The 21332-nt window shown below is 42.9% G+C and overlaps 1 protein-coding gene across 1 annotated transcript in view; it reads left to right on the forward strand.

Annotated features, from left to right (window-relative positions):
* Positions 1–21332, forward strand: part of FUT10 (fucosyltransferase 10) — a 109402-nt gene that overhangs the window by 76044 nt on the left and 12026 nt on the right. The window contains exon 4 of the mRNA XM_004046874.5: positions 8307–9142. Within this exon, the coding sequence (XP_004046922.1) occupies positions 8307–9142 (836 nt within the window). The remainder of the gene's footprint in view (positions 1–8306; positions 9143–21332) is intronic.

A 21332-nucleotide genomic window follows, 5' to 3' on the forward strand; every position in this document is an offset into this window, starting at 1 on the left:
CTAACCAACTAACCAGAGTGTGATACAGCTGTATGTGGTCTTTAATAACTAAGAGTAAGAGGTAGCAACAAACCCTCTACAGAGTTATGTAGCCTCATCATGAAAGTTTCATGTCAGAGTTCTGCAGAACATTCTGGGACTCCGAACTGACTTTGCCAACCCCTTAAGGCCGTCTCAGCCCCTGTTTCCCTGAGTGAAGGGCAGTGCCTTAAACTGTTGCTCCTCCTCTGTTTTCAGTGATAAGATCAGCTGTAGCATCAAGGAGTAGTGGCAGTGGTGACATGAGCTGGGCAGACAGTGGTGACAGAGATAGTGGCAATGACAATAATCTGGGAGTGCTGGCTAGAGAGTTCTTGCCCGGTTAACTCACTCCCAACAGCGGAGCCTCAGAGACCCACGGACCCACACTTTGGACAATGCTCTTCCCAAAACCTCTCCTCTTCCCAACACCTATTTCTCACTTTTTCTTATTATTGAAAGAAACTGAATTTTGTTTTGTGCTTGGATGTTGAAGTTGTCAGAAGTACTTTAATTTGCTTTAAGCTTATTCTGGGGAGTTCTAATAGGGAAGTAGCACTATTCTTAGTTATCTCAAACACTAGAAGTTGTTTGAGTTTTGTGAAACAAACGATTTAATCCAAAGCAGAAAATGAGAAAAAACTCAGGTCACTGCAAGTTTAGTTACAGCTGAGGTGATTAACAATAGTTGTAATTTATGAACTATTGCTATTCCTACAATAGTCATATTTTGCCAATTGTTTCATGAACTTTAACATTTTTTTGGCCTTAGTTTTCCCTTCAGATCGGTAAAAGGCTCTGTAGTAAAATCTTTTAGCAAAAATAAAGTCTTTATCTCTGTTTAATTAAGTGTCAAGAACACAGTGGAGAGGATTTGTCATTTGCGATAAAATTAGAATGTAGTCAAACAATGTAACTGGAGACCTTCACCCCAACCTGATTATTCTTTGTGGTTACCTGGGTCTCAGTATTCTGTATATTTTAATTCTTAGCTCAGAGAAGGAATTTACAGCACAGTACCTGAATGGGGAGTGTGTTTTTGGTTTCAAGTATTTTGATGGTTTCTTTCTTAAAAGGAGTCTCATCTTCTGATTTTCTATTTTTCCTTCTTAAATAAAAGGCTTGCATTTTTCTTTTACATTATCACCAGATGGATGAAGAGAAGGGAAAATAGAAGCCTAGGATGGTGATAACAAGGGGTTAGAACCAAGAAACATAGTATTTTTAGAAAAATCAAGGAGCAAGACAGCAAGAGAAAACTTGCAACAGAACTTGGAATAATCAGTTGATCAGATGGAAGTTCCAAGCCTTTGAAATGGACCTCTGTATTAATCATATTCTGATAGGAAAACAAATTATTCTAGGTATTTCAAACAGTGGGAATGTATTACAAGAATTGGTTACAAAGGGGCTGAAGGGCTGTTGGAGCAAAATACAGAAAGAGAAGGTTATACAGAATGAATAACTGCAGGAAATCCCTGCTACGCTTCGACTGGAGAGGCACAGGAGGGGTGGCATTGCCCAGAGTGTGGGCCAGTGGGTCTCTGAAGCTCTACTGTTGGGGGTGAGTTAACCGGGCAAGAACTCTCTAGCCAGCACTCCCAGGTTATTGTCACTGCTACTATCGCTATCACCACTGTCTGCTTAGCTCATGTCACCACTGCCACTACTCCTTGATGCTACAGCTGATCTTATCACAGTCAGGAGTGCTAATGCTTGCTCTGCTACATGAGAATTGGAAGAGTTTCCTTCTCTCTTCCTTCTGAGACAGGATAGTTCCCATGACCCCCTTGTGGGCCTTGCAACAGGGATGGCTTGTTTACTTGTTTACTTGGCCACCATGCTCAAACCCCTTGCAGGAAGGGGAGCACGCAGGTGAGTGGGTGCAGGAGCCTGGGCAAGTGCTTTTGGGCGCCAGCAGGAACAAACCGCATACCAGTCCACGGCAGTGTCTAGGGGTTGCCTGTGACCTCTGAAGCCCCAGAGGGCATGTGTTACAATCAGTGCTCTTTTAGCACTTGTCGTCCGTGGATGGCTAAGTGTTAAACAGCTCAGTGGAGAGTCAGTTTGACAGCCTCTTGAACCTACGCTCAGGTCCTTATCCAGTGCCCAAGAGGAATGAGGTCAAACTGACTTGAAGGATGGTGAATGTGGAGATTTTATTGAGTGGTGGAAGTGGCTCTCAGTGGGATGGGGAGCTGGAAAGGGGATAGAGTGGGAAGATGATCTTCCCCTGGAGTTTGGCCGGGGATGGCCAAACTCCTCTCTAACTGTCCCTGGCCAAACTCCTCTCCAATCGTCCCTGGCCGAACTCCTCTCTGACTATAATCTCTGATGTCCAGCTGCCTCTTCTCCTCTCCATGTTCAGATGCTCCTTCTCTTCTGCTTTTCTGCCACACCGCTCTGCTCCTCTGCCAGTGGAGCTTGGGGTTTTTATGGGCACAGGATAGGTGGTGGGGCAGGCCAAAAGGCAACATTTGAGCAGGAAAGTGGGGATGTAAATTTCTCATTTAGGGCCGAGGGTCCAGGCTTGAGGGTAGAACCCTTGCCAGGGACCCCACCCTCTTCTACCCAGTATTTCCCTGCCTCTTGTCTGTATCATTCCCACCTTCAGTCTTCTTACAGTGCTCCTAGTTGTAACACCTAATTGCAAGCCAGTTGTCCAGGGAGCCTGAGGAATGAAGTTTGCAGAGTTTCAGCCCCATACAATAAGGAGCATAGCATAGAAGGTTAGACATGGAGCTGAGCAACTGACAAGCCAATGACTCATGCAGCCTCCTCTTAGAAAAAAGTACTAAGCTGACTCTGTGCTCTTTATGAACCTGGGTTTGGCTGAGACTACTGTAATCTTGGGCTAAAGACTGTTGTACTAATAAGGCTAGTGTTTTAAATCCGAAAGGCCGGTGTGTTGGGGGACATTGGTGTATCTGGAAGAAATTTTTCTCCACCAGAAAGGAAGTCTCTGCTTTAAATTCTGTGCTTTAGAGATGGATTTATATGAGCATTGGCACGTTGACCCATTATGGTAGAGATGTTTTTTTTTTTTTAATTTTTAAGAGCAAAACCTTTCATGTATATCATGTTTTGTTTCTTATAGGAAATTGGCATTGGTATATTTGAAATCATTCCACGAAAAATGTAAATGTGAAAAACAACTTTATCGCTGGCTTACAGTGTTGGTTCAGCATGTGAAAGATTAAGGGGCTACTCAGATCTGGGGCAGTGTTGCTAAGTGGCAGGTCCTTATGTGATCTGGAGTCAGTCTGGACATTGTGGGTAAAGAGGGGTAAGACTTCGAACAGGATTTGAGTGAACTTCCACCCTCACTCCAAAGAAGAAGAGGAAATGAGTGGTTCACTTGTGGGGGTCCTGAGTGGATGGATGGGAAGGTTTGAGGGATTAGGTGAGGGTCAGTTAGCAAGCAAGGGAGAGTCATCTCTTTCCCCCTTTTTACCTCATGCCAGGTCCCAAGAAGAATCACCACCTTTGGCAGAAAATGATGGTAATTTTTATTTTATTTTATTTATATTTTTTTGAGACAAGATCTCGCTCTGTCACCCAGGCTGGAGTGCAGTGGCGTGATCACGGTGCACTACAGCGTCAACCTCTTGGGCTCAAGCGATCCTCCTACCTCAGCCTCCTGAATATCTGGGACTATAGGTGTGCACCATCACATCCAGCTAATTTTTTAAAAACATTTCTTGTGGACAGGGTCTCACTATGTTGCCAAGGTTGGCCTTGAACTCCTGGGCTCAAGCAATCCTCCTGCCTCAGTCTCCCAAAAGGACACAACAGTTTTATGGTAGAGATTATTTTTTAAAACAGATTACCTTTGGAGAGCATTCTGCAGAAGCACTTCTCTTTTCCAAATTAAGGCAGGCTGGGCTTTCCACATCATTAGTGTGCTAAAGCTGGATAACATTTCTGTGGGTGTAATTGCAAGTACCAAGAATGTCATTCCATGGAATCAACATTGCAGCAGGGCCTGTCATCCCTCTGGTCCTTTCCTATTTGCTGGTCCGACGTTCTTGTCCCCACCCGGGATTTTCAGCTCTAGATGAGTGATTCACACTGCATTAGTAAAGTGAGGTTAATAATGTATGTTGCCTTCTGTTTTCACCAGTTTGTGTGGGAGTAATGAAAGAAGAGGCCATGCTCCTGCAGAAGGAGAGGGGCATATAAACACATCCCATAAAGTATGTCACTCTCAGCCTCCTCTGCTGTTTCAGATCCAGTCTCCATAGTCAGCAATCTGCCACCCTTTGCCAGCATTCATTTTATTCCATTTGTATTCCAAGTTGCAATTCCCTTTACAGTGCACATTAGTGCCAAAGATCTATTTAGCTGTTGTTTAAAGGAACGAATACGTTTGTCAGAATTCAGTAAACACAAAATAACCCAGAGGAATGAAAGTTTGAATCTGAAATTGTTAAATGTAAGAGCAGTGAACATGACTAGAAAACTAGTGAGCCAATTGCACATACGTTAGTCACATTTTTGTGGATATACCATAGGTTAATTGATTTTCATTTCTCTATAGACTCCAGTTCCAACTCTTGTTACAGTAGGCATTGCGATGGAGTTGGGGAGAGCTAAATAACTCAGTTTTTTTCTGAGCCACATCCAATACCTTTTAGAAATTGTTCAATATTGACACTTATGTTCTAGGCCATGATATCCCCAGTGAAGTAGTTTAGGTTGGTCATGGTTCTTTTTTTGTTTTGTTTTGTTTTGTTTTTGAGACAGAGTCTCACTCTGTCGCCCAGGAGGGAATGCGGTGGTGCAGTCTCGGGTCACTGAAACCTCTGCCTCCCAAGTTCAAGCGATTCTCCTTCTCAGCATCGAGTAACTGGGATTATAGGCATGCACCACCACGCCCAGCTAATTTTTGAATTTTTAGTAGAAACAGGGTTTCACCATGTTGGCCAGGCTGGTCTTGAACTCCTGACCTCAGGTGATCCACCCACCTCAGCCCCACAACGTGCTGGGATTACAGGTGTGAGCCACCATGCCTGGCCAGGTTGGTCATGGTTCTAATTTCAGTGTTCTTCAGCACTCACCATCTGAAGCTCTAGGCTTAGGAGAGATGCTTGCAGGGCAAAATGACGTGTTTTTATTTATTTTATTTTTTTTTACTTTTTGAGACAGAGTCTCGCTCTGTCGCCCAGGCTGAAGTATAGTGATGTGATCTTGGCTCACTGCAACCTCTGCCTCCCCAGTTCATGCAATTCTTCTGCCTCAGCCTCCCAAGTAGCTGGGATTACTACTACCATGTGCCACCATGCCTGGCTAATTTTTGTATTTTTAGTAGAGATGGGGTTTCACCATGTTGGCCAGGCTGGTCTCGAACTCCTGACCTCAAGTAATCTGCCTGCCTCGGCCTCCCAAAGTGCTGGGATTATAGGTGTGAGCCATTGTGCCCTGCCAAAATGACCTATTTTTAATATTCTCCAGAGAAGTTTAGTTTGAAAGCATCTGACAATCTTACAGAAAACCTATATTAGCATGATTGCACACATGCACATGCATGTGTGGCTGTGTTTTGTGTGGATGTATCTCAGGGAAGTTACCAGGAAATGCTTTTATAGATAGCAAACATGGGAAATATTTCTGGAAGGCTAGGTCCCTTTAACTTTCCTCTCTATTAATAAGCATCTCCCACTATTAAAGGCAGCTGCACCCCTGCAGACTAAACATAATTCAGATGAATGCAGGAGACCTTCTCATTTTCATTTTTAAAATGGCCTGTTGCTTCTTCATGCATGTGTATGAATAGATTCTGCAGGCATTTTTGGCCACTATAGATTGTATGCAAGAGGGATCTCAGCCTCTTCTCCCCTTCCTTCCCACATGGAGATTCTCATATCAATATAGCTATGAGTGAGCCTGTAAGCCTGCATCTCCTAGTTGTTATGAATGACAGGCTCATTATACCTAGTGCAGGTTTGGAGTCCTGTTCCTATTAGCAACACAGCCTGAGTGGACCTACATAGTGGCCACAAGAGTCTAGACACAGCTGCCTTCAGCTCTTCCTCGTCTTTCTTGATGTAGACCAGCAGAGATGGGACTTGAGCCCTGTCCATTCTCTGAAGCACCTGAGGCAGGCTTTGTGTCTTTCTGCTTCCCAGCTCTGCATCTGGTATCTTTGCTGAGGTGCACCCATGCTGAGCTAGGTTAAGAATCTTCCATGTGCCACCTAGCAGGTAGCAGCAGACAGTGACTGGTGTTTGGGTCACTCACTCAAATCCCCTGTGCCTGATCTCCCCAGTTAATTCTGGACCCACTTTTGTTTTAATCATATCCTCTTTAATCTCTCATCTCACACCTTGAATCCCTGCTTCTGATTCCTGTGGACTGGACTCTAGTACTTTCTCTCCCAGGTAAATGGCCTTGATTCTCTGTTATGCCTTAGGCGGCAACTTTGTGTTCTAACTCAATTTCATAGGTTCTGGTTCCTATCATTGGCCTCTCAGCCAGCTTAGACCCTTTTTGAGCAGCAACTGTTGTACTTCAATGCAGTCAGTTGCCTTTCTTCTCACATTCTCTTTCATATCCTCATGTTTATCTATCTTAATGATTATTAAACTTTGCCAGCCATCCAACTCTATATGCCATTAGATTTCAGGTATATGGGTAAGTGTTCTTTTTTAAGCCTAAGGTCAAATATAGCAAATGCCAATAAACAAGGACAAGCCCATTTTTATGTTAGTACGTCATTGCCAAAGATTGAGAATAAAAGCCTGCTATCAAAACAGAGGCACTTTCTTCAGCAATTTCTCTGTGCTTAGTATATGTCCTGTGACATAATCTTATCTGATCTTTGTTTAAAAGCCTTTCTTGATTAATTGATTTCTCATTGATGTAGTGTTGGCACTGAAGGGTTTATCTTTATTTGTGGGAGTGTACACTGGCATTAAATAATTAATTTTTATGAGCTCTGCCAGAAAATGTTGATAAAGTTTTATTTTGGCATAAATATATATTCGGTATTTTCTTTTCCGGTGGGTATTGGAAGATGAATTTTTTCCCGTTTCCTTATATTTATTTAAAAAAAACTCAAGGGTCTACAAAATTGTCCATGTCAAGAATACTTCAGAAATTGTATATTACCTATTGTGTTATTGTCTTAGTTCTTCTTTCTCAGTTATTGAAATAAGTTCTCCCTGATTGGATCTCCACCTATGCAGCCAGGAAACAATCGCTTACCACATCCATCACTTCTGTCTGCACATCATCATGTTTCAGAGGTTTTTCAATTAATCCCGTGGATGCTAGGGTCACTCATAATTGTAATCCTGTTAGGCCTTCTTTATTTCTCCATGCGCTTGTTAATTCCTGTCCATCCTGCAGTGATCTGTAACATTGTGCTATTATCAGCTCTTTCGTCTTTAAAAGCCTCTTGTCTACCATTTTGACTAAGATTGATTAACTGCACTTTGCTGAAATCGATCATTTTGGATTAAAAAAAATCTATCCTCTATATTTCTTCTGGCTACTTTTGCATGGTTTCACTTTTTTTTTTTTGCAGTTAATCAACCTGCTGACCTGGTTGCTTTCCTTTTTTGGCTTCCTTTCTCTTGCTCTTTTCTTTTTAAAGAACTATCTTTATCTCTTTATTTCTCCTATTTTCTTGTAGGTAACACTTTCAGGAAGAAAAGCCCATTGCAAGAGGCAGTGGAATAAATTCTCCTTTAGAACTTGGCCAGACACGACTCCTGTTTCCTTTTTCATAAAATGAGAAACGATAGTCCCCCTCTTTGGTGGTCCTCTCCCTCAGTAGTTTCTGGGGTGAAAGCTTTGTGACTGACTGCCAGGCACTTTGCAGTGACACTGTAACATGCTTCATATGTGTGTGTGTGTGTGTGTGTGTATGACACACACACACACACACACACACATATATTTTGAGACAGAGTCTTGCTCTGTCACCCAGGCTGGAGTGCAGTGGCTCAATCTTCGCCTCCCGGGTTCAAATGATTTTCCTGCCTCAGCTTCCCAGGTAGCTGGGATTACAGGCAATGTGCCACCATGCCCAGCTAATTTTTGTATTTTTAGCAGAGACAGGGTTTCACCATGTTGGCCAGACTGGTCTCGAACTCCTGACCTCAAGTGATCCACCTGCCTTGGCCTCCCAAAGTGCTGGGATTACAGGCGTGAGCCACCGTGCCCGGCCACATGCTTCTTATTCATAGCCTCAGACTCCTCTGTATTCTAATCTTACCAGGTAGACCCAAACTTAGCAACATTCTTTTGGAAATACTAATTAATATCTCGTTTTCTTCTCCTAGGTACTGACTTCAACATAGATAGCTTACCTCTGCCTCGGAAAGCCCATCATGACTGGGCTCTTTTTCATGAAGAGTCCCCGAAAAACAATTATAAGCTCTTTCATAAACCAGTGATCACCTTGTTCAACTACACTGCCACGTTCAGCAGGCATTCCCACTTGCCACTAACTACCCAATACTTGGAGAGCATTGAAGTCCTGAAGTCACTCCGATACCTAGTTCCTTTGCAGTCCAAAAACAAGCTTAGAAAAAGACTTGCTCCGCTGGTGTATGTACAGTCAGACTGTGACCCACCATCAGACAGGGACAGCTATGTTCGCGAGCTGATGACTTACATCGAGGTCGATTCCTATGGTGAATGTTTACGAAACAAAGACCTCCCTCAGCAGCTGAAAAATCCAGCCTCTATGGATGCCGATGCCTTTTATAGGATCATTGCACAGTATAAGTTTATCCTAGCTTTTGAGAATGCAGTTTGTGATGACTACATCACTGAGAAGTTCTGGAGGCCACTGAAACTGGGGGTAGTCCCTGTATATTACGGATCCCCCAGCATCACAGACTGGCTTCCAAGTAACAAAAGTGCTATTCTTGTATCAGAATTTTCTCACCCCAGGGAACTGGCAAGTTACATCAGACGACTGGATTCTGATGACAGATTGTATGAGGCCTATGTAGAATGGAAGCTGAAGGGTGAGATCTCTAACCAGCGACTTCTGACAGCTCTCAGGGAACGGAAATGGGGAGTGCAAGACGTCAACCAGGACAATTACATCGATGCATTTGAGTGTATGGTGTGCAACAAGGTGTGGGCTAATATCAGGCTTCAGGAAAAGGTAAGCAAATCAAAGGTGGGCATAGAGCCAGCAGGCTGGCCGTCTTGATGTTCTCTGCTCTCCTGCATTTCCTTCTGTTGTTGCCACCTCATCAGTGTTCTTCATTCCTATCAGAGAGACCGGGCTTTGCAGGAAGGTTGAATATTCCATTACTACCTTTTGGGACTGTCGTGAAGTTTACAAGCCCTGGACAGGCCTTCATTCCTGAAAGCCTTCATTCTCCTTTATTGTTTCTTCTGGAGGATCCTATGCTGCAGGTGCTGGGCAGTGACACAGAAAGCTGCAGAAAAGGGAAAGAGTCCCTAACATAAAAAATTAAGAGTTCTTGCCAGGCATGGTGGCTCACGCCTGTAATTGGAGCACTTTGGGAGGTTGAGGTGGGTGGATCACTTGAGCCCAGGGGTTCGAGACCAGCCTGGGCAACATGGCAAAACCCCATCTCTACTAAAAATATAAAAATTAGCCGGGCATGGTGACACGCACTTGTAATCCCAGCTACTCGAGAGGCTGAGGTGGGAGAATTGCTGGAATCCAGGATGCAGAGGTTGCAGTGAGCCGAGATGCCACAATACTACAGCCTGGGCGACAGAGCGAGACTCTGTCTCAAAAAAAAAAAAAAAAAAAAAAAAGAGTTCTGCTTATCCACACAGTCAATCCTTTAGCCTCTCCATCAATGCCGTGGCGAAGGAGTATGATAATTTCTGCCAGGCCTCTCACACTGACACTCCACAGCCTCCACTTTCAAACTCATTTTCATTTTGCTTGCTGCTCTAATATTTACTCTTTCTCTTTCTGGCAAACATGTGCTTATTAATATAGAGAGAAACTACTGAAATAATGATGGGGATAATCCTTATAAAAACTTTCTTAAATTGTTATGAACTTCTTAGTAATGTCTTCAAATTTCTAGATTGTGCTTGGTGTTTATTTGCTTACTTTATTTGTTTATAATGGGAATGAACCTACTTTATGTGTAACTTAATTTGTTCAAAGGAAATTTGTTGAAAGAAAAAGATTACTTTCAACTTCTCCTGAAATTTTTACACAGTGAGGTGGCCCACACATAGCACTTGCCTATCACCCATCATTGCTGTGCCAGACTCTCATAGATGTGTAAGGTTTTATCTGAATATTTTCTTCTTCTTCTTCTTCTTTTTTTTTTTTTGAGACCGAGTCTCACTCTGTTGCCCAGGCTGGAGTGCAGTGGCACCATCTCAGCTCACTGCAACCTCCACCTCCCAGGTTCAAGCAATTCTTGTGCCTCAGCATCCTGAGTAGCTGGGACTACAGGCATAAGTCACCACACCTGACTAATTTTTGTATTTTTAGTAGAGACGGGGTTTCACCATGTTGACCAGGCTGGTCTCAAACTCCTGACCTCAGGTGATCTGCCTGTCTCAGCCTCCCAAAGTGCTGGGATTACAGGTGTGAGCCACCACGTCTGGCCTTATCTAAATTTTCCGAAGGCCAACAACTTTTCTTAAATATTTACATGTTTACTTTGGTTATTATATGAATTTTAGGTCAAACATAAACCTAAACAGTGTGTGAAATTATCTTTGGGTATTGTATGTATACCATATGGGACTCTCAGATACTAACTATGTATATGGTAGACAAATTTAAAATATTTGAAATATATTTTTTAGGATTTTAAGAATTATGAAAATTTAAATTCTTGTTTTGTATAACTGTTCAACTCATAAAATCATTTATTTTATGCTGACTGTGTTGGTCCACAACATGAACACTAAATATTACATCATTCTTCTCAGAGAATGCATCCTGATTTCTGACGGCTTCCTGTATGATCTAATTTATAGGGCCATAAGCAAAAAATTAAATACACACACACACACACACACACACACACACACACACACACTCATCTGAAAACATGAGAGAGTAGAGACCACATTAATTGCCCATGCTATACCAATTATTTATTCTCAAAATATATCAAGGTAGAAAACAGAATTTCTGAGGGTGATGATTTGCTTGGGCTAGGTTTCAAGACCATTTGAAGTCTTCAAGATTATATTCACAGAAAACTGAAATATGCAAACCCTAACTGCTTCTGTACCTCACAAAAACCCTATTGAGATAATTATTGCGAACTGGAAGAGAGGGTATGCTGGCGTTGGTAAATAGCTTTTTTTTTTGAGACCGAATCTCCCTCTGTCTCTCTGGCTGGAGTGCAGTGGCGTGATCTCGGCTCACTGCAAGGTCCGCCTCCCGCGTTCACGCCATTCTCCTGCTTCAGCCTCCCGAGTAGCTGGGACTACAGGCACCCGCCACCACGCCCGGCTAATTTTTTGTATTTTTAGTGGAGACGGGGTTTCATCGTGTTAGCCAGGATGGTTTTAATCTCCCAACCTCGTGATCCTCCCGCCTCGGCCTCACAAAGTGCTGGGATTACAGGCGTGAGCCACAGCGCCCAGCGGGTAAATAGCTTTAGAAAAGATGTAGGAGATCACTCCTGCAGTTCTAACAGAAACAGCTAACTGAATGTGGCATTTCAGAATGCCCAAAGGTACTATGATTGGATGTCCTTCTCTTTGGACTCATTGAGGAAAATGAGAGTAGGCTTTTCTCCAGCCTGCTCTGATTCCTCCCAGAGAGGTGGTCAGCGAAGATGATTAGGAGGCTTTGCTTGCATTTTAATGAAGTGGTTCCAATTCCAAAATGCTAATGTGCTTATTATTGAAAAGCAGAATAAAACATTCTATGAAAGTAAATGAAAAGGTATTAGACCACTTTTTTTTGTTTGTTTTTGAGATGGAGCCTTGCTCTGTTGTCCAGGCTGGAGTGTAGTGGCGTGATCTCGGCTCACTGCAACCTCTGCCTCCTAGGCTCAAGCAATTCTCGTGCCTCAGCCTCCCGAGCAGCTGGGATTACAGGCGCATGCCACCACACCTGGCTAATTTTTGTATTTTTAGTAGAGACAGAGTTTCCGCCATGTTGACCAGGCTGATCTCGAACTCCTGACCTCTGGTGATCCACTGGCCTTGGCCTCCCAAAGCTCTGGGATTACAGGCATCAGCCACTGCGCCCAGCCACCAGTTTTCATTTGCACTTATTTTACGGGATTCGTTCCATATGGCACAACATAAAGTAAGCTACTTAAGTATGTTTCATTTTTTATTTTCCTCTTTCAGCCAAAGTGATTCTCCTGCCTCAGCCTCCTAAGAAGCTGGGATTACAGGCACCTGCCACCATGCCCAGCTAATTTTTTTGTATTTTTAGTACAGATGGGGTTTCACCACGTTGGCCAGGCTGATCTCGAACTCCTGACCTCAAGTAATCCACCTGCCTTGGCCTCCCGAAGTGCCGGGATTACAGGTGTGAGCCACTGCGCCCTGCCTTCCTTCACTCTTGGCCAGTGATTTGACTATTCTTGGCTGCTTGCCTGATAGGGTGACCCAGACCCTCTTCCCTTAGGAGCCTGTGGTTGCCTTGCCCCTCTGAGACTGATCATGGCAGTTACACTTTCCCCCGTTCATCATGGCCCCGTCCTCGACAGACCCTGTTTGCTTCCACTGTGTAGTGGGAATGTCATCTCCTCATGAGTCCATTACCATGACCAGTACAATAATTTCTTCATTTTCCTGCTTGCACAATGAATTCAAAGTGACCGGGTGGCAGTTACAGTTCTGTAGATTCAAGTTCAGTGGGAACCTTCCTGTGCCCCTAATGGAAAAGAATGCCCCTTCCCCCACCACGCGGGAACCAGCAACCTGGAAAGCTTAGGGTTGCAGGGATGAGAACCACAAAATAAGCAAGCGGGTCACTGGGAATGAGGGTGAGATTAGTCAGTTCTACTTTAATGGGTTGGTTCCTGTATCTAGTCGAGGTATTTGGAGCACAGTCCCTTGTATGGACTACTGGTGTCTTAAACCCAGAGAGTATTGTCCTTGAGCTGAGCTATTTATAGGCTATTCCATAGTTCTTTGAGGCTGGCTTCTTCTGAGTGATGGAGTACCTGGTAAAACCAGTGACTCCTGTGCCCAATGTCACATTGTTGTCACAGTGTCATGTGTCTATTTTGGTACCTCTCACCATGCAATGGGTCCCTGAGTCTGAGTTAGTGTTGTACAAAATACCATGTTGCTGAAGAAGGTATTCTTTTTTTTTTTTTAGACAGATTCTCACTTTGTCACCCAGGCTGGAGTGCGGTGGCACAAACTTGGCTTACTGCAACCTCTGCCTCCCGGGTTCAAATGATTCTCCTGCCTTAGCCTCCTGAGTAGTTAGGATTACAGGTGCTCTCCACCATGTCTGGCTAATTTTTCATATTTTTAGTAGAGACGGGGTTTCACCATGTTGGTCAGGCTGGTCTTGAACACCGGACCTCAGGTGGTCCACCCACATCGGCCTCCCATAGTGCTGGGATTACAGGTGTGAGCCACCACGCCCGGCCTGAAGAAGGCGTTCTGTAACCCCTGAGTGATAGAGTAGGCAGAGGTATGGGGGACAGGGAAGTTCCCCATGAGTATATCTAAGGTAGGTGTCAATTTCAGCAAGGACTAATTGCTATTCCTTCTCGAGTAAAAGGATTTTAGCCTGTCACTGGGAGACTAGAGACTAGATATTCTCCTCAAGGAATTGTGCCTTATCAGAAGCTTTAGTGTTGATCATTGTTGCTGGTAGATCAGCTCTTCAACAGTGGCAGTGATGAATTCTGCCTTTGAGTGAGAGCCAAAGCTCTTCTGTTCATGCATAGCCTCCATCATTCCTACAATGTCCTGTTCATGGGTCAGTGGAACCAGTATTGGGGTAACAAAGGGACAGGCTGGCTGAAATCCAATAACTCATAATACCTACCTGCTTGTTGTGAGCTTTCTCTCAGTGGCTGCTTATTGGTGTGCATCAATATCAGATACTGATTGGAGCCGTGTTGATCCTGTGTGGATACCAGTTTCAGCAAGGCAGCTGCAGTTGGAACTACTGTCAGGTTAAGTTCCTGGTAGTCCCCTACCATCTGCCATGATTTATCTGTTTTTTTTTTTTTTCAGGGGTCAGAATGGTGAATTAAATGGTGGTGGTGGGGATTATAATGGGGAAAACTCCTTGGTCTTATGGGGCATTGATCTCTACAGTTTTTCCAAGACGATGGTGTTGCTTCAGACTTACTATCCTGTCTGAGGGGGCAGTTGTTTTTTGAGACAGAGTCTCACTCTGTCACCCAGGCTGGAGTGCAGTGGTGCAATTTCGGCTCACTGCAACCTCTGCCTCTCGGATTCAAGCAATTCGCCTGCCTCAGCCTCCTGAGTAGCTGGGATTACAGGTGTGCACCACCATGCCCAGCTAATTTTTGTATATTTAGTAGAGACGGGGGTTTCAACATGTTGGCCAGACTGGTCTTGAACTCCTGACTTCAAGTGATCCTCCAACCTCAGCCTCCCAAAGTGCTGGGATTACAGGTATGAGCCACCGTGCCTGGCCACTTACCCAGTTCTTGACAGTACACCCTAGCCTTTGCTGCTTCTCTTGGTATATAAGCTATTTCTTCTCAGAGTAGGGCCTCTGTTTCTCACTTAGGTGTTGAGTGCTGGTGATAAAGCAGGTGATATTAATTTTAATGGGGCTTTACCACCAGCAATGGGGCTATTATTGCCATCAGGTGAATAATGCTCTTTAGCGCCACTCCTGGTACCAACGATCTTAACCTGGCTTCCACAGAAAACAGAAATGGAAACAGAGGCATCTGTGCTGTGATTCTGTTAGGGAGTGCAGTCCTAGAGGGTTGGAGGGAGGAGTAGGGGAGTGAACCAGGGAAGGAAGGAGGGCAATGCGATGATGTTACTGAGCTGAGTGTTAAGTGGGAGTGATTGGTTCATCCTCAGGACCCTGCCCCTGAGAAGCACATACTGCACTTGGAATCATTCCTTCCAGGTAAGGAAGGGGAGAAAATTGATCCATGGGCCCTGCTTTCTCCGTGGTTCAAAATTTGCCCCACTGGTCCTAACTTGCTCTACCTTTTGGGTTGCACGTGTGTGATATGGGTGCTGAAAAGAGTTCCACAGTGACTCCAACAGTTAAATTCTAGAGCAGGAAGTCACATGGAAGGAGGTGAGGTGTACTGTTGGTCAGAGCCCTGCGCAGGTGGGGCAAGGGATAGATGAAGTTGAGAAGTTCAGGAATCTGCTAGAGGGCGGTACTCTTACCCTCGTTCATGCCTACTCTCCCCTAGTCTAATGATCTACTGTTAAGTTCCTTTGGACAATACTCAGCTGCTGCTGGGGTAGGAGAACGTCGGTTTCTTGCTTGTGCACAGTGATGATTTGGGTCTTCAGTTGCCTCCTACAAAACTGGCAACCACTTCCCTTTCAGCCCCTTCTTTACACCCACTGCCAGAGGTTCTGTGCGCCACCAAATTCTGCAGCATCTTGTGCACGCTGCAGTGAACGTTGAGTTGCTTTTCTGCTTTCCCGCTGCTTCTTAGAACTCAGCTTTCTCACATCAACTAAGTCATTTGCCACCCATCTGTTAACTTTGCAACTTCCGAAATTTTTTGTTTTCTTTATCATTTTGTTTTTCTCCAGGAATCTATGCCATAAAAAAAAAAAAACCTTGCTGTCATTTTATGGCATTTCAGGAGGGAATGAAATTAGAAGTGTGTGTCTAGTCAACCATTTTTATTTGGAAATCTCCATTTGATCGATTGATTGATTGAGACAGGGTCTCTATCACCCAGGCTGGAGTACAGTGGTGTGATCTCGGCTCACTGCAACCTTCAGCTCCGAGGCTTGAGTGGTCCTCCCACCTCAGACTCCCGAGTAGCTGGGACTGTAGGCGCAGCCACCATGCCTGGCAAATTTTTGTAATTTTTGTAGAGATGGAATTTTGCCATGTTTCCCAGGCTGGTCTCGAAGTCCTTAGCTCAAGCAATGTGCCCATCTCAGCCTCCCAAAGTGCTGGGATTGAGTGTGTTAGCCACTGTGCCCAGCCTATTTTCTTTATTAAACAAACTAGTTGAAAAAAATTGTATTGAAGGTGCACTCTGATTCAGGCATTATTGTGCTAGATAATGGTAAGCAAGAAAAGACATGGTCCCTTGTCATAGGGCTTACAGTTTAGATTAGACATTATTAAAGGAATAAGCTTTGTGCACTCTGAAGGAAAAATTCTCTAAAATGAGAGATCTGGATGCTTTTGGTAAAAGTTCTACAAGAGTCTTCCAAAAGGCCATCTTAATCACTGGCAGCCAGCTGTTAGTACTACGGCCACAGTATCAGAATACAGCTGTTACAGAGATTCCATTAACTACCACGCTAAGATGATGAACTCGTAACAAATGCTGCATTTAAGTGCACTCTCTTCATTTTAAAGCTTTCTAGCATAAGACATCCTTTGGTACTAAATCACCACCAGAAGTAATAACCCTAAGTCATCAAATGGGCACTTACCAGGAGAGCATGAACTACCTTACATGTCCTTTCTTTGAACAAACTTTTATCTACTATCTATGAAGGGTAAGATCTTATACTTCCTGTATCATGATGTCAGTTGTTCAAAGACAGATGTACCTTAGGTCAAAATTTTTCTTCCTACAGATTAAATGTGATGTTTTAAATAGTTTGGATTTCTTTTTAAGTTAGAATCATAAAGTATAAAAATGGGGGAGGGCTTCTAGGAAAAAAGGATTTAGTATGAAAGACTAAAAGACAAGATAATTTGGTGATTTCCTATCTGTATTTAAGCTGAACAAAACAGACAATCTATCTTAAGGTTAATAGAATTTACTTTTTAACTGGAGTTGCCTGTAGTAATTTTCCATTGCTTTATATATTTTATATATGCACATATATAAATTTGATTGATTGACACAGGGTCTTCCTCTGTTGCCCAGGCTGAAGTGCAGTGGTGTGGTCATGGTTCACTATAGCTTCCACTTCCTGGGCTCAAGTGATCCTTCCATCTCAGCCTCCTGAGTAGCTAAGATTACAGGTGCATGTCACCATGCCTGGTTAATTTTTTAAAGTTTTTCTGTAAAGTTGGAGTCTCACTATGTTGCCCATGCTGGTCTCAAACTCCTGGGGTCAAGCCATTCTCCTGCTTTGGCCCTCCAAAGTGCTGGGATTACAGGTGTGAGCCACAGTTCCTGGCATTTTTTTTTTTTTTTTTTGAGATAGGGTCTCATTCTATCACCCAGGCTGGAGTGCAGTGGTGCAATCATAGCTCACTGCAGTCTTGAACTGCTGGACTCAAGCATTCCTCCTGCCTCAGCCTCCTGAGTAGCCAGGACTAGAGCATGTGCCACCATACCTAATTTTTTAACTTTTATTTTTGTAGAGACAGGATCTTGCTATGTTGCCCAGGCTGGTTTTAAACTTCTGACCTCAAGCAATCCTCCCACCTTGGCCTCCCAAAGTGCTGGGATTATAGGCATGAGCCACTGCACCTGGTCACTTTTTGTATTTTATTTATTTATTTATTTATTTATTTATTTATTTATTTTTTATTATACTTTAAGTTTTAGGGTACATGTGCACATTGTGCAGGTTAGTTACATATGTATACATGTGCCATGCTGGTGCGCTGCACCCACTAACTCGTCATCTAGCATTAGGTATATCTCCCAATGCTATCCCTCCACCCTCCCCCCACCCCACAACAGTCCCCAGAGTGTGATATTCCCCTTCCTGTGTCCATGTGATCTCATTGTTCAATTCCCACCTATGAGTGAGAATATGCGGTGTTTGGTTTTTTGTTCTTGCGATAGTTTACTGAGAATGATGGTTTCCAATTTCATCCATGTCCCTACAAAGGACATGAACTCATCATTTTTTATGGCTGCATAGTATTCCATGGTGTATATGTGCCACATTTTCTTAATCCAGTCTATCATTGTTGGACATTTGGGTTGGTTCCAAGTCTTTGCTATTGTGAATAATGCCGCAATAAACATACGTGTGCATGTGTCTTTATAGCAGCATGATTTATAGTCCTTTGGGTATATACCCAGTAATGGGATGGCTAGGGCAAATGGTATTTCTAGTTCTAGATCCCTGAGGAATCGCCACACTGACTTCCACAATGGTTGAACTAGTTTACAGTCCCACCAACAGTGTAAAAGTGTTCCTATTTCTCCACATCCTCTCCAGCACCTGTTGTTTCCTGACTTTTTAATGATTGCCATTCTAACTGGTGTGAGATGATATCTCATAGTGGTTTTGATTTGCATTTCTCTGATGGCCAGTGATGATGAGCATTTTTTCATGTGTTTTTTGGCTGCATAAATGTCTTCTTTTGAGAAGTGTCTGTTCATATCCTTCGCCCACTTTTTGATGGGGTTGTTTGTTTTTTTCTTGTAAATTTGTTTGAGTTCATTGTAGATTCTGGATATTAGCCCTTTGTCAGATGAGTAGGTTGCGAAAATTTTCTCCCATTTTGTAGGTTGCCTGTTCACTCTGATGGTAGTTTCTTTTGCTGTGCAGAAGCTCTTTAGTTTAATTAGATCCCATTTGTCAATTTTGTCTTTTGTTGCCATTGCTTTTGGTGTTTTGGACATGAAGTCCTTGCCCACGCCTATGTCCTGAATGGTAATGCCTAGGTTTTCTTCTAGGGTTTTTATGGTTTTAGGTCTAACGTTTAAATCTTTAATGCATCTTGAATTAATTTTTGTATAAGGTGTAAGGAAGGGATCCAGTTTCAGCTTTCTACATATGGCTAGCCAGTTTTCCCAGCACCATTTATTAAATAGGGAATCCTTTCCCCATTGCTTGTTTTTCTCAGGTTTGTCAAAGATCAGATAGTTGTAGGTATGTGGCGTTATTTCTGAGGGCTCTGTTCTGTTCCATTGATCTATATCTCTGTTTTGGTACCAGTACCATGCTGTTTTTGTTACTGTAGCCTTGTAGTATAGTTTGAAGTCAGGTAGCATGATGCCTCCAGCTTTGTTCTTTTGGCTTAGGATTGACTTGGCAATGCGGGCTCTTTTTTGGTTCCATATGAACTTTAAAGTAGTTTTTTCCAATTCTGTGAAGAAAGTCATTGGTAGCTTGATGGGGATGGCATTGAATCTGTAAATGACCTTGGGCAGTATGGCCATTTTCACGATATTGATTCTTCCTACCCATGAGCATGGAATGTTCTTCCATTTGTTTGTATCCTCTTTTATTTCCTTGAGCAGTGGTTTGTAGTTCTCCTTGAAGAGGTCCTTCACATCCCTTGTAAGTTGGATTCCTAGGTATTTTATTCTCTTTGAAGCAATTGTGAATGGGAGTTCACTCATGATGTGGCTCTCTGTTTGTCTGTTGTTGGTGTATAAGAATGCTTGTGATTTTTGTACATTGATTTTGTATCCTGAGACTTTGCTGAAGTTGCTTATCAGCTTAAGGAGATTTTGGGCTGAGACAATGGGGTTTTCTAGATAAACAATCATGTCGTCTGCAAACAGGGACAATTTGACTTCCTCTTTTCCTAATTGAATACCCTTTATTTCCTTCTCCTGCCTGATTGCCCTAGCCAGAACTTCCAACACTATGTTGAATAGGAGTGGTGAGAGAGGGCATCCCTGTCTTGTGCCAGTTTTCAAAGGGAATGCTTCCAGTTTTTGCCCATTCAGTATGATATTGGCTGTGGGTTTGTCATAGATAGCTCTTATTATTTTGAAATACGTCCCATCAATACCTAATTTATTGAGAGTTTTTAGCATGAGGGGTTGTTGAATTTTGTCAAAGGCTTTTTCTGCATCTATTGAGATAATCATGTGGTTTTTGTCTTTGGCTCTGTTTATATGCTGGATTACATTTATTGATTTGCGTATATTGAACCAGCCTTGCATCCCAGGGATGAAGCCCACTTGATCATGGTGGATAAGCTTTTTGATGTGCTGCTGGATTCGGTTTGCCAGTATTTTATTGAGGATTTTTGCATCAATGTTCATCAAGGATATTGGTCTAAAATTCTCTTTTTTGGTTGTGTCTCTGCCCGGCTTTGGTATCAGAATGATGCTGGCCTCATAAAATGAGTTAGGGAGGATTCCCTCTTTTTCTATTGATTGGAATAGTTTCAGAAGCAATGGTACCAGTTCCTCCTTGTACCTCTGGTAGAATTCGGCTGTGAATCCATCTGGTCCTGGACTCTTTTTGGTTGGTAAACTATTGATTATTGCCACAATTTCAGCTCCTGTTATTGGTCTATTCAGAGATTCAACTTCTTCCTGGTTTAGTCTTGGGAGAGTGTATGTGTCGAGGAATGTATCCATTTCTTCTAGATTTTCTAGTTTATTTGCATAGAGGTGTTTCTAGTATTCTCTGATGGTAGTTTGTATTTCTGTGGGATCGGTGGTGATATCCCCTTTATCATTTTTTATTGTGTCTATTTGATTCTTCTCTCTTTTTTTCTTTATTAGTCTTGCTAGCGGTCTATCAATTTTGTTGATCCTTTCAAAAAACCAGCTCCTGGATTCATTGATTTTTTGAAGGGTTTTTTGTGTCTCTATTTCCTTCAGTTCTGCTCTGATTTTAGTTATTTCTTGCCTTCTGCTAGCTTTTGAATGTGTTTGCTCTTGCTTTTCTAGTTCTTTTAATTGTGATGTTAGGGTGTCAACTTTGGATCTTTCCTGCTTTCTCTTGTGGGCATTTAGTGCTATAAATTTCCCTCTACACACTGCTTTGAATGCATTCCAGAGATTCTGGTATGTTGTGTCTTTGTTCTCGTTGGTTTCAAAGAACATCTTTATTTCTGCCTTCATTTCGTTATGTACCCAGTAGTCATTCAGAAGCAGGTTGTTCAGTTTCCATGTAGTTGAGCAGCTTTGAGTGAGATTTTTAATCCTGAGTTCTAGTTTGATTGCACTGTGGTCTGAGAGATAGTTTGTTATAATTTCTGTTCTTTTACATTTGCTGAGGAGAGCTTTACTTCCAACTATGTGGTCAATTTTGGAATAGGTGTGGTGTGGTGCTGAAAAAAGTGTATATTCTGTTGATTTGGGGTGGAGAGTTCTGTAGATGTCTATTAGGTCCGCTTGGTGCAGAGCTGAGTTCAATTCCTGGGTATCCTTGTTGACTTTCTGTCTCGTTGATCTGTCTAATGTTGACAGTGGGGTGTTAAAGTCTCCCATTATTAATGTGTGGGAGTCTAAGTCTCTTTGTAGGTCACTCAGGACTTGCTTTATGAATCTGGGTGCTCCTGTATTGGGTGCATATATATTTAGGATAGTTAGCTCCTCTTGTTGAATTGA

This window comes from Gorilla gorilla, chromosome 7 (genome assembly GCF_029281585.2).
Source record: "Gorilla gorilla gorilla isolate KB3781 chromosome 7, NHGRI_mGorGor1-v2.1_pri, whole genome shotgun sequence".
NCBI classification, from domain to species: Eukaryota; Metazoa; Chordata; class Mammalia; order Primates; family Hominidae; genus Gorilla; species Gorilla gorilla.